The sequence below is a fragment of the Rattus rattus genome, chromosome 10 (genome assembly GCF_011064425.1).
Source record: "Rattus rattus isolate New Zealand chromosome 10, Rrattus_CSIRO_v1, whole genome shotgun sequence".
In the NCBI taxonomy this organism is placed as follows: Eukaryota; Metazoa; Chordata; class Mammalia; order Rodentia; family Muridae; genus Rattus; species Rattus rattus.
Genome location: NC_046163.1, coordinates 9,556,193 through 9,568,335, shown reverse-complemented (window position 1 = coordinate 9,568,335; position 12,143 = coordinate 9,556,193). Strand labels below are relative to the sequence as shown.

At 46.0% G+C, this 12,143-nt stretch overlaps 1 protein-coding gene across 1 annotated transcript in view; it reads right to left on the bottom strand.

The window, feature by feature from the left end:
- Positions 1-11,008, bottom strand: part of Gpr39 (G protein-coupled receptor 39) — a 194,529-nt gene extending 183,521 nt beyond the window's left edge. Inside the window, exon 1 of the mRNA XM_032914976.1 lies at positions 9,775-11,008. Within this exon, the coding sequence (XP_032770867.1) occupies positions 9,775-10,630 (856 nt within the window). The 5' untranslated portion in view covers positions 10,631-11,008. The remainder of the gene's footprint in view (positions 1-9,774) is intronic.
- Positions 11,009-12,143: the final 1,135 nt, after the last annotated feature.

The window sequence follows — 12,143 nt, the reverse complement described above, 5'->3', positions numbered from 1 at the left end:
TCTGCCTTTCTGTCTGGGATGCTGCAACCTGAACTCTCCTTGCAGCTGCCTTCATGCCGTTCCCTCTGTCCATGGCATCAACAACTCTTCCAATCAACTCCATATTCCCCAGTAATTATTCTCAGTGCCTTCTTGGGGCTCTAACCCATCTGAAACCCAGCATAAGGCCCTCCAAAAACAAAAAGACAAACAAACAGACCTCTGCATTCACAGTTTGCTAAGCATTTAACAAGGACTAAGAGCTAAGTAACCATAGTTACTTTTACGCTATGGTTATTTCCAACGGGGCATATGGTTAAAGTGACTACTGTGAATTAACACAAAACAGTCACTGGCTCAAAAGGGGAGAACACCGTCCATGCCCTCCATGGTACTCTGGCTTTCCCCTAAAATTCTGCTCATTTATTTATTTTGTACGTATGTGTGGCATAGTGTGTGTGACGGGGTGGGGATGGTGGAGTTGGAAGACAACTTCCAGGAGCCCGTTCTCTCTTTCTCCCATGTGGTTCGCAGGAATTGAACTGAGACCAGCAGACTTGGCAGCAAGTACCTTTACCCACTGAGCTACCTTACCCACTCTGGCCTCTTATAGGACTCAGAGGATCCATTTAAAAGGGGCACTTTTGATCAGATTGAGCAGAATGTGTTTGGAGAAGAATAAACTCCACAGGTAGCAAGTCCAGAATAAAAGAGATCTTTAATTTTCTCCTTGCTGTAACAAACCCTGGCAAGAAGAGGATTTCTTCTGCCTCACAGCTCGAGGGTGCTGTCATGTTAGGAAGGCATGTGTAGCAGCAGAGGCATCTGGTCACACTGAATCCAGTCAGGAAGCAGAGAGAATTGTCCCTGCTCGACTTGCTTTCTCTTTTTGTTGGGAACCTCAGCCCATGGAATATTACCAGCTCAGTTGACTCAGTGAAGAAGCTTCTTACAGACATCTCCAGACCTTTGTCTCTCAGGAGATTCTAAATCTTGTTAACCTGGCAATTGAGACTAACCATCCCATTTCCCAAAGTCCACTTCAATGGAACACACACACACACACACACACACACACACACACACACACCACAAACACACAATGAGGACATGGCCCTCCAAGGTATGGTTGAGGAGATTTATTATAAATATGGGGAAGATGACAGGCAGAGGCATCTAGAAGGGTCCAGACTGAACTAGGCCAGGGGAGGAGAGAAGGAGGAGGGAAAACAAATGAGGAAGAGAGATAGGAGGAGAAAGGGGAGCTAAGAGAGAAGCCAAGAGGCCAAGAGCAAGCTAGGAGGCCAAGATACTGTGTGTTCAAAATGGTTGAGGTTGTATAGGAATCAGAGGCTAAGGAAGCCAGTCCCTTGGATTGGAAATTTAGGGAGGGGACAGGGTGTGCCAGCCAGGATGACTCTGTAACAGGTACTGAGGGATGCTGGGAGAACCTGGAAGACAACTCCACTTTGACATGTTAAATACGCAGCTCTGTCATTTGTTCTAATGTGGGACCTCAAACAGTTGAGGGGTGTTCATTTATTTATATAGTCAACAAATATCTGTTGAACACTGAACGTCTGCTTTGCCCTGGACACTGTTGGAATGATGGCATGAGCCTGAGAGAAAATGAAGGATAGAGGCTAAAGAGACGGCCCAGTTGGTAAAGTGCCTGCCACACAAGTACACAGACCGGAGTTTGAATAGATGGGCATGGAATTCTGTGATCCCAGTGCCTGGTGGGATGGAGACAGACAAATCCCTGGGCTTGCCCATTAATTAGTCTAGGTAATTGCTAAGTTCTAGGTTCATCGAAACAGTCTATTAAAAATAAGGTGGCAGTAATAATGAAGGATACCTAAGGTCAACTTCTAGCTTCTACATACATGCATACACACACACATACACACACACACATACATACATACACACACACACATACACACACACACACACACACACACACACGTGCACTGGAAAAACAAGGTTAAGAATAACTCCTGCCATTAAGGAATAGAAAAACAAGACACCATCAAATGACGGTACAAGTAAATGTAAAATTACAACTATTAGTTTTATGTCAAGGACCTTTTCATGAGGGTGAGCTAAGCTTCCCTGAGACCTTGGAGAAAGAGAAAGATATGAACTTGGAGAGGGGCGGGGGAGCTGTAGGGGTGAACAAATGTGGAGTCTGACTGAAGAGCAATTAGACAGAAAAACGACATGCGGAGGCCAGGGTATGAGTTGGACCACGTCTACTGAAAGACTTGAAATGGGGATAAGGTGCGCAGAACTAAAGGACATGAAAGACTCAGTGTACCCCCTCCGGATTCACAAATTGGACCCTGTGTATTTACACAGTAAATGTATTGGAAGTGATGCCTGATGATCTTGTGGGAACAGGAGTTGGGAGAGTGTGTACACCCAGAGGAGAGGACACAGGAGGACACAGCAGAGACAGCTGTGTGCAATTTAAGGGGAAAGGGATTAGTGAGATGGCTCAGTATAAATATAAAGGCACCTGCCACCGAGACTGATGACCTGAGTTCAGTTTCTGAATCTCATGTGGTTGAGAGAAAGAACTGACTCCTGGAAGTTGTCCTTTGACCTCCCAGTGCAAACGATGGTACAGGAACCAATACACATGCACACCCACACAGACATCCATGCACAGTAAATCAGTTAACTTAATTTTTAAAATAATAAAAAAATTAAAAAAAAAACCAGGAGAAAGCCAGGAGTGAGACACACTTTAATTCCAGCACTCGGGAGGTAGAGGCAGGGGGATCTCTGAGTTTGAGATTGGCTTGGTCTACAGAGTGAATTCCAGGACATGCAGAACCACGTAGTGAACTCTTACCTCCAAAAATAAAAGAAGATGGTAAATAAATGAGGAAATACTAAATAAAATAGTGGTCTTGGGAGACACCACCACCCTTGATGGTGTCTACATACTAGACTGCAGCCCACAGAACTGTGAGAAAGCAAGTGTGGGATGTGGAAGAAACCCTAGGATGGTCCTTACAGCCGCCGACTAAGCCCAATCCAAGGGAAGAAAGGAACCCAGTGAACCCAAACCGCAGTCAACCCTATGTCGAGGATGCCAGTCTGCATTGACATCAGAGTGATAGGATGGAGCCAATGCCCCGTTTCAAAAGGTTGGATTAGAGAGGAGGTGCCAAAGGAGGGGTCAGTTGTTAAAGTATGAAGGAAAGCCAATGTCCGAAAGAAAGAGGATGAAGACTCAGGCCGGAGACGTTACTCGGCAAAGGAACTTGCTAGCACTTGAAAGTCTCAGGGTCCGTTCTTCAGCAACATCAAATACAAACAAAGAACAGAGGGTAGATTCGGACTGTTGGCATTTTCCAAGAGTGGCAGAAAGAATACTATGGTATTACAGGTTACTTGGAGGTGCTTACAAAGAAAGGTAGCACCAGAAACTAAACAACATCCATTACATGACTGACAGAGAGAGACAGACAGACAGACAGACAGAACGGAAGCCATGATGACCAAACTCCTCTCTAAAACTCAGTGAGCTTGCAAGGAGTTGAGGTTAGAGAGTCAGTTAGCCGGGGCTGTAACAGAAGGGAAACACAGGTGAGATTTGGCTAGTTGGTAGCGTGCTTGCCTTGCAGGCATAATAAAGCCCTGGGTTCCATTCCCAGCACTGCACAAACTGGATGATGGTGCCCACCTGTAAGCCCAGCTCTTGGGCAGTGGAAGCAGAAAGACCAGAAGCTTGGTTGTCCTTGGCTAAAAAAATAAGTTTCAGGCTAGCTGGAACTACATGAAACCCTGTCTATGCAAATAAAAAAAGGCACTGGAAAGACGGTTCAGCCGTTAGAAGCACTGGCTGATCTTCCAGAGGACTCAAATTCGTCCTTGAAGGAATGGTACCTCACAATCATCTCTAACTCCAGATCTAGGAGCTCCAACTCCTGCCTCTGGCCTCCAGGGGCACTGCACACACGGGCTACACATATAGGCAGGCAGGTAAAATACAAATACATATAACTCTTTGTTTTTTTTTAAGACAGAATCTTACTATGTAGCTCTCGCTGTCCTGGACCTCACTCTGTAGACCAGGCTGGCCTTAAACTCACACAGACTCGCCTGCCTCTGCCACCTCAGTACTGTGAAATACTTTTTAATAATAATAATAATAATAATAATAATAATAATAATAATAATAATAATAATAATAGAAAAGGCAGAGAGAGCTGACAGTGGCAGATCAAGGGTCATTGTCCAGGGAGCAGGACAAGACCCCTGAACTTCTAATTAATGTGCTTCTCATGTGTTGTCTCTTCATAAACGAATTCTACTCCCCACCACTTGGGCACTAGTAAGCAGATGCTTTGCTTAACCAAGGCACCTACACCCTGATTATACCCCGACAGCCCCCAAGAATCGTGCAACAAAGCCAGATGAGCAGGCATGCTAATGAATGGGGTCTAAGACTCCAATATTCCCTTCCTCAAATGCTGTGCATGTCCCCGACAGAGAAATGAAATCTCCGAGACAGGCTGATTATACAAATAAAGCAGTATTATTGTATTTGTCTACCAGGCTGATCGCAGGAAATTTGCAATTTATGATGGATTTCACAAATAGAAAAAATAAACAGGCGATATCACTTATTATAGCCGCATCTACATCAATAAAGGAAAGGAGAGAAGAGTGGCAGTAATCTGAATATTGGAGGTAAAACTTCCTCCTGATATATTCAAGCGTTTGAATCAAAATATTATCTTATGCTAAGAGGTCACTAATTTAATTTTGATGATATTTTCCCAAGAGACTGAGTTGATAGATCATTGAACGCTGCAGAAAATGACTTTGCTTGGGAAATTAAACTAGTCAAGAAAACAACTATTAAAACATTCTTACGGTGAGCTGGGGATGTGGCTCTGCTGGTACAAAACCTTGCTGAGGATGCAGGAAGCCCTGGGTTCCACTCCTAGCCCTGCATAAATTGGGGTGGTAGGGCACACCTCATAAACTGAGATCATCTTCAGCTACTTAGTGGGTTCAAGGTCAGCCTGGGCTACATGAGTCTCTGACCCAAATAGAGGCTAAGTAGAGCCCAGAGAGATGGTTCAGTGGTTAAGAACATGGCTGCTCTTGCAGAGGACCCAAATTTAGTTTCTAGCTCCCGCATACATTGATTTATAAGCCTGTAACTTCAGTTCCAGGGCATCTGATGTCCTCTTCTGGCCTCCGTAGGCACGGGTACACACAGGTACACATACATACACATTAAGTAGAGAAATATTTTAACAGGTATACTATAGACTGGCTTTCTCCAGTAGGCCTCCTTTGCATTTCCTCATTCAGACCACCCATGCTGAAGTGCCCTGCCTAGCGTTATCCTTGTCAGTGTTCTGTTCTCTCACGAGTACCTGGCCGAAGTCAGATAGTCTCTCATTGTCCTTAGTGGCTGGCCACATTTGATTCAGGGGTTTCTTGTGCTCTCTTTCATTGTTTTTATGAAATTCTGAAGCACAGTTTACAGCTCAGCTTCTGTGTTCTAATGTGCCCTGGGGATCACACGCAAGCTGCTACCTTGAAAGTTTTCAGGAGCCACGAAAATTACCTGTCTGCATTTTTAAAGAAAAGATGTGGTTTGTTTTTATTTTATGTATATGAGTGTCTACCCACATAGAAGTACCCCTTATGAATGGCCCATGTATGGCCACACATGCCCATCACACACAGATGAGAAGAAGAAGGGAGAGAGGGAGGGAGAGAGGGAGGGAGGGAGGGAAAGAGAAAGGGAGAGGGAGAGACAGGAGGAAGCAGACAAGGCAAAGGTTTTCAGGAATAGGCACTTTTGCATCATTAGGGTCTATCCTGCAAATTGCTTGTGGCCTGGTGGGCATCTCCACACGGTTTTCTCTCTCGAGGCCCCTCATTTGTTCTCATTATTTACCAGCTCAGCACCTCAATCCAGTGGAGGGGTAACCACAAACATATTCACAAAAGAAAATTAATAATTGCTACAAAGGCTTCCTCATCTTGCTTGGGCTTATGAATTTTGGCTGCATTATACAGAAGTGAGAAATTTTTTTAACAACGAGGAGGGAACCTTTAATTGATTTTTTATTGCTTCAAGTGCTCCGAAGACACATTGTATTTTGTCGTCATTTACATTTCATATTAAATTCAAAATATCTTCGAAATGAGCAAATATTTATTTTCGTTTGATCCATCTGTTAAGTGAAATACTAAAAAGACAGCTAAATCACTATATTAAATTCAGTGGTTTATAAACAATTTATATGTTCATTTGTTCTGGGTTAAAAATGCCCCAAAGCACAAGTTTATGAAACCCACAAAGCAAATTGCATCGTTTTAATCTGACGGATGTAAGCCATGGCTTACTCCTCTTCACTCCATTAATTTACTCCCTAACTTGAGTTAATTAGTGAGGTTCCTATTTTCAAAAGTTCTTTGAAATGCACTGTGGAGGGGTGACAGCATTTGCTCATACTGCTTTGAAAACCTACCACAGAGAAGATGGGCTAAACACAAATGACAAATTTCTTAGGGTCTTATCACACACTGAGTACCTGATTGTCAGTCAGCAATGTCTATGCTGGGAGCCAGTGGGTGATTAATATATGGTTTTTATAAAGAATCCGGAGAAGTCTAAACGGGAAGGAGAGAAGGGTAGAGAGGAACTCGTTTGAAGCAATTACTACGATGAGAAATTATCTCTAAGGGGCTGAGCATATACACCAAGTAGAGATTGACTGACGTTCATCTGAACCGGAACTGAGAGGTGAACTTCCATCCCCTCAGAGAAACAGGGGGAAATATCAAAAACCAGAGATTGGTCAGACAGTAAATTAAGGACTATGGAGATAGCTTACTTGCTACCCTTTCAGAAGACCCAAGGTCAGTACCCAGAACCCACAGTGCAGGACTCACAACTGCCTGTAACACCAGTGCCAGGAGATCCAAAGCCTTCTTCTGGTCTCCTTGGGTACCTTTGTGCACACGCGTGCGTTCACACACACGTAAACATACATTTAAAAATAATGAAACTAAAATTCTTTAAAGTAGAAACTATGGCTGACAGCTTAAGACGTGTCTAAGGGGATTTAGAAGAGAAAAGAAGCCTCTCACCAAATGTTCAAGCAAACACGATTTCTGTCCCTCCTGTGATAGTCGATTAACAGACAGGGGATGACAGATTGTATTGGCTTCAGTGCCCTTGCTATGTCCCAAGTCACGTTATTTCACAGGACTCCCCACTCTGGCTCCCAGACCACCAGCCTGCCGACATCACTTAGCTTGTTCCTTCCTGCCTTAGCCCATTTCCCCTCTATCCGAACTACGGAAGTCTGCGCCAGACCCTCAGACCCTCACTTCCTACCCAGGTGATGGGGTTTTGTTGATGTTGTCATTTGCTTTTAAACAAGGTGTTATAGATGCTAGCCTAACCACAGGTAGCTGTGACCTTTTGATTCTCCAGCCTTCGCGCGCACAGAGTGCTGGGATAGCAGCTATACACATTCACTTCCCGTTTTAGGCTGTGACAGAGTAGGAACCCAGGCCTTAATGCGTGCTAAGGACGCTATCTACTGAGTCACCACCCCAGCCCATATCTTAAGCCCCAAATTCCCCCTCTATAAAACGGAAACATATATTGCCCAGCACAGCCGTGGCAGAGGAGGAGGGTAGAGGAAAAGGCATCAGGATTAGCATGAAAGCCCCAGGGCTACACGCAAGAAGCCGGGGCAGACAGAGCATACAGCCGTAGGATAAGGTGAGCGCCCACACAAATGTACAATCCAAAGAACCCAGGGCCATAGGGCTTCTAATCTTTCTCTCCCATTCTCTGGTCCACTTCCTTGACTGGGAATGACTTCTTCCATAGCAAACTGTCTAAATCTCTACCAGTGTCTAAATGTCCTTGATCCAATTACCCATTCCAGGATACAAGAACTTAGAAATCCCAGCTGTCACCCTGGGACCCCTTCCATGTCAGTAATACAGCGCTCGATGCTAGATGGTCAGCCAAGTTGTGCAAGCTGTTCTCTTATCATTTTCTACAGTCTTGGATTAAAATCAAGTCAGCAGCTGACCCACCCTCAGCCAAAGGAAGGGCTGACTTAAGACTCAAGTGCCTTCCAGTCTCACCCCTGCTTGAACCCCAGTCCTGGGAACTGCTTATACAAGTTTCCGACACCCAAACAACCCCTGGATTGATTTTTCTCAGGAAATGACACTGAAGAGGAGAAGAATGTGCCTAATCTCAACTCTCCTTTGACCAAACTCCCACTCATATACCTATGATGTCACCTTTTCCTTGTTTTTGCTGAAAAATATTTTCAGCAGCCTTTGGTGACACACGCTATAGATGTCTGGGTTATAGCCCTGGCTCCCAGGGGTCAACAACAAAACCCTTCTGGTTTGGTTTTGTTTGGTTTGACTTTTAAGATTTTTTTACTCTTTTTTCTTTTTTTTTTTTTTCGGAGCTGGGGACCGAACCCAGGGCCTTGTGGTTGCTAGGCAAGCGCTCTACCACTGAGCTAAATCCCCAACCCCTAAGATTTTTTAAAAAAAAATTATTCATATGTGTGTATATTGAGGTGACTGTGTGCAAATATCAGGGGTAGGTGTTTAAGTTGACTAGTATAGACCATCATGGCCTCCAGGGTTGGAGTAGTTACAAGCTGCTAGACAATGGCACTGGAACTCTAACCAGGGTCTGCAGGAAGAGCGGTAAGTTTTCTTGCCTGTAGAGCCATCTCCCCAGCCTTTAACTCAGAATTTTTTTGTTTTGCTGTTTTTGGTAGCCTCAAATTTTCTATAGAGCCAATGATGACCTTAAACTTCCGATCCTCCTGCTTCTACCTCTCAAATGCTCAGATTATGAGTGTGGGACATCACACCAAGTTTACGTAATGCTGGTGAAGGCCCTTGGGGCTTCCAGCATGCTAGGCAAGTGCTCTCCCACCCCAAGCCCATGCCCAGCTTCCAAAGATTCTCTTCTGAAGGTTAGGGGATCTTCTATATTACTGGCTCCCTAGAAGGTCCTCAATTGCAAATACTTGCCTCACCACAAAGTTTCGGGAGCAGACAGAGCGCTCGCTCTCTCTCTCTCTCTCTCTCTCTCTCTCTCTCTCTCTCTCTTTGCACCAGAAGCAGGAGCATTGAGAAATGTCGAGGTCAAGTCATCAGATAAACAGGAATCTCTGCTATACTTGACTGTACCAAGAAGGCACAGACCCATGGCCCAGCAGAAATCTAAGCAGGGAGCTCTCACATACATTTCAGTGTGAGCAGATCAAAGCCCAAGTTTTTTGAAGACTTGGCAGATCACAGTTGCTAGAAATAGCAGTCTAAGGAGCAAGTATCCCTGAGAAGCCAGCTTCTTCCAAGGAGGAGAAAAAAAAAATTTCGGACAAAATTTCCCTGCCTGATCAAGGTTCTCAGGCCTAAGGATCCAGTAAGATGGCAAGCAGTCTCTCTCTTTATCTCTCAAGGACTTGTCCCAGTCCAAAGGAACTCTCACCTGACCTGGGTGATTTCATTTGTCCCTCTTATCACCCAGCGTTTTTATCTAAGATACTTTTTTTATAGCCTGAAGTCACAGAAATGATGTACCAGACCTTTCAATGTCACAGACCACGGATTTTCTAAACACAAAGAAGAGACAATTTCCCACACACCCAGAGGAGCGTCAAGACCCTTATTTAACTACGGCTCTTTAGCCTCGGTGAACTCAGGGTTTCACCTCTCAGGCCAAAGGTCCCAGAATTCCCCGCGACCCAGACTCACTCAGGAATATGATGGTCTGTCTTCTCGCTGTCCGGCTCTCCTCACTCTCTGACTTCCGCAGTTGCAGCTGTGGTCCGGTCCCTGCCAGAGTACCCCGCTTGCTCTTCATTAGCACTTTCATCATGTTCCAACACATGAAAGCCACAGACACCAGGACCACCAGGTAAACAGCGAAGGCCCCAAAGATGCTCGACTGGAAGACCTCCCAACGGCTGGAGAGGTTCGTGCAGATGGACATATTGGAGTCTCCAGGATGATCGTGGTGGCGGGTGCGAGAGAGGTTACAGTTGAGTCCTTTGTGAGTGGGGACGTTTGCCAGAGGGTACTCAATACCCATGGCAAAGAGCAAGGGCAGTGCCACCAGAGCGGAGGTGACCCATACAAAGCCAATCAGCAGTTTCACCTGGCAAGGTCCAGACACATCCTTATATCTGAAGGGATGACAAATGGCAATGTAGCGCTCAAAGCTGAGGGTCAGCACATGCAGCAATGTGGCGTAGCTACACGTCTCAAAGAGGAACGTGTGGAGCTTACAGGACAGAGCATAGCTGGGTGTGGTCAGGGGGTTCCAGATGATGCTGTAGAACTCCATGGGCATGCCAATCAAAAAGACCAAGATATCTGAACAAGCCAAACTGATCATGTGATCTGTCACCTCCTTCTGCAAATAGCCCTTTTTCTGCAATACCTGCGTAACCCGGATGGTGACGCTATTGCCCAAGATGCCTACCACGAAGACGATCAGGTACACCAAGGTGAGGGTGATTTTGATCCAAGTGGCCACCTCGAACTCAGGGACATGGCTGTGATCGATGACTCGGGAGCAGATGTTGCTGGAGCCACTGGATGAAGCCATGAGGAAGAGCGACCCTGACCACCAGGTCCCCAAATGTCTCCACTTTCTTTTCTTCCGCCTCCCAAAGAAGCCTCACGACTCACCAGCGTGGGTGCAACAATTTCTGTCTCTGTGGTTGGCTGGCCAAGGGTGACTTAGTTTTTCGGCTCTCTCATCGAAACTTCCTGGAATAATTCACCCTAGAATCCCTGGCGACGCGAGTAGGTGGCGGTGGGGTTTGGAGATAGTCAGTCTGGGATGAGGAGGAACCAGTCAGGAGAAGGCACTGACCTCTCTTTTCAACTCTGCTTAAGAGCTGCAGTACTCCGTCTGGCGGCAGTTCCTTCTCTCCCTTCCAGGTCCCTGGCACTGACCTCCCCGGCCTCCTTCCAGGAGGGAAGCGAAGAGGTCTCACACGGGTCAATCATTAACCACAGCTCACTCAGCTTAGCAGCCTGCTGTAGAACCAGCCCAGCCAGCCGCAGGGTCTGACTCAACCCAGATTGTGGCAGACAAGGGAATAGCACCTCCCGCCTTGCTCTTGCAGCAGCCTCTGGCCAGTCTTTGAGGTTCCTTGAGGCAGGCAAACTCAGTAGGTGTGTCAACCTGGGAAGGCGGAGGGCTCTCCTGCTCTTGAAGAGGGACACTCTACAAGTTCCTGGGTATCTGAGATATCCTGCCTTGCACGACTGGTTTGGCTGTGGCTTGCCTTGGAGAACTCTGCAAGCGCTCTCCCACTAGTGCCCAAGTTATAGGATACCCAGGTATTTGCAATGAATTACTACTACCTGGAAGTCATCCCCAACCAGGCTAATAAAATCCACTTTAAAGCCCGGCTTGGCTCCAAGCCTCCTAACGTCTTGCACAGTGCACGGACCCCAAACTGCCTGTGGTTGTTTCACTAAGTTATTCTTTCCCCCGAGGCAGAACTCACCAGCAATTAGGAATGCAGATGGGTGTGAAAGGGGCAACTGTGTTCCAGATATCTGGTTAGGGAAGCACATCCTTCAGGGGAAGCTGTTTCCACAAGCTGGAGGACCACAGCAGGAGACCGTGGGCTCTCAAAGCAGTTCACCGCTTAAACGGGTGGAGGGATTCTAATAGGCAGTTTCAGCCTTTCAGCATAGAAATTCCATTTAACTCTAAAATCGAAAATGAGGGTGGAAGCCAGAAAGTGAGCAGATGTGCGCACTGAGGGACACCCAACAGTCAAAATATGTCCAGACATTGCTAAGTGGGGACTTGGAGGAGGTCACCATAAACCATTCACTGCTGTTTTGAAGAACTAGACTGTTTATAGTCCCTGCCCATCCCTTCCTTGTCTGGGTCACCATACCTGGGTTATGACCCAGACAAAAAAATTCACTTCGTTGGATTGGTTGTCTTTTTTTTTTTTTTTTTTTGAGAAACGGTTTCATGTAGCCCAGGCTGGTCTCCAACACCATATAGACCAGTATAACCTTGAACTCTTGATCCTTCTGCGCCCCCCTTTCAAGTGCTGGGATTGCAGGCATGTGCCACCACCCTCTGTTTG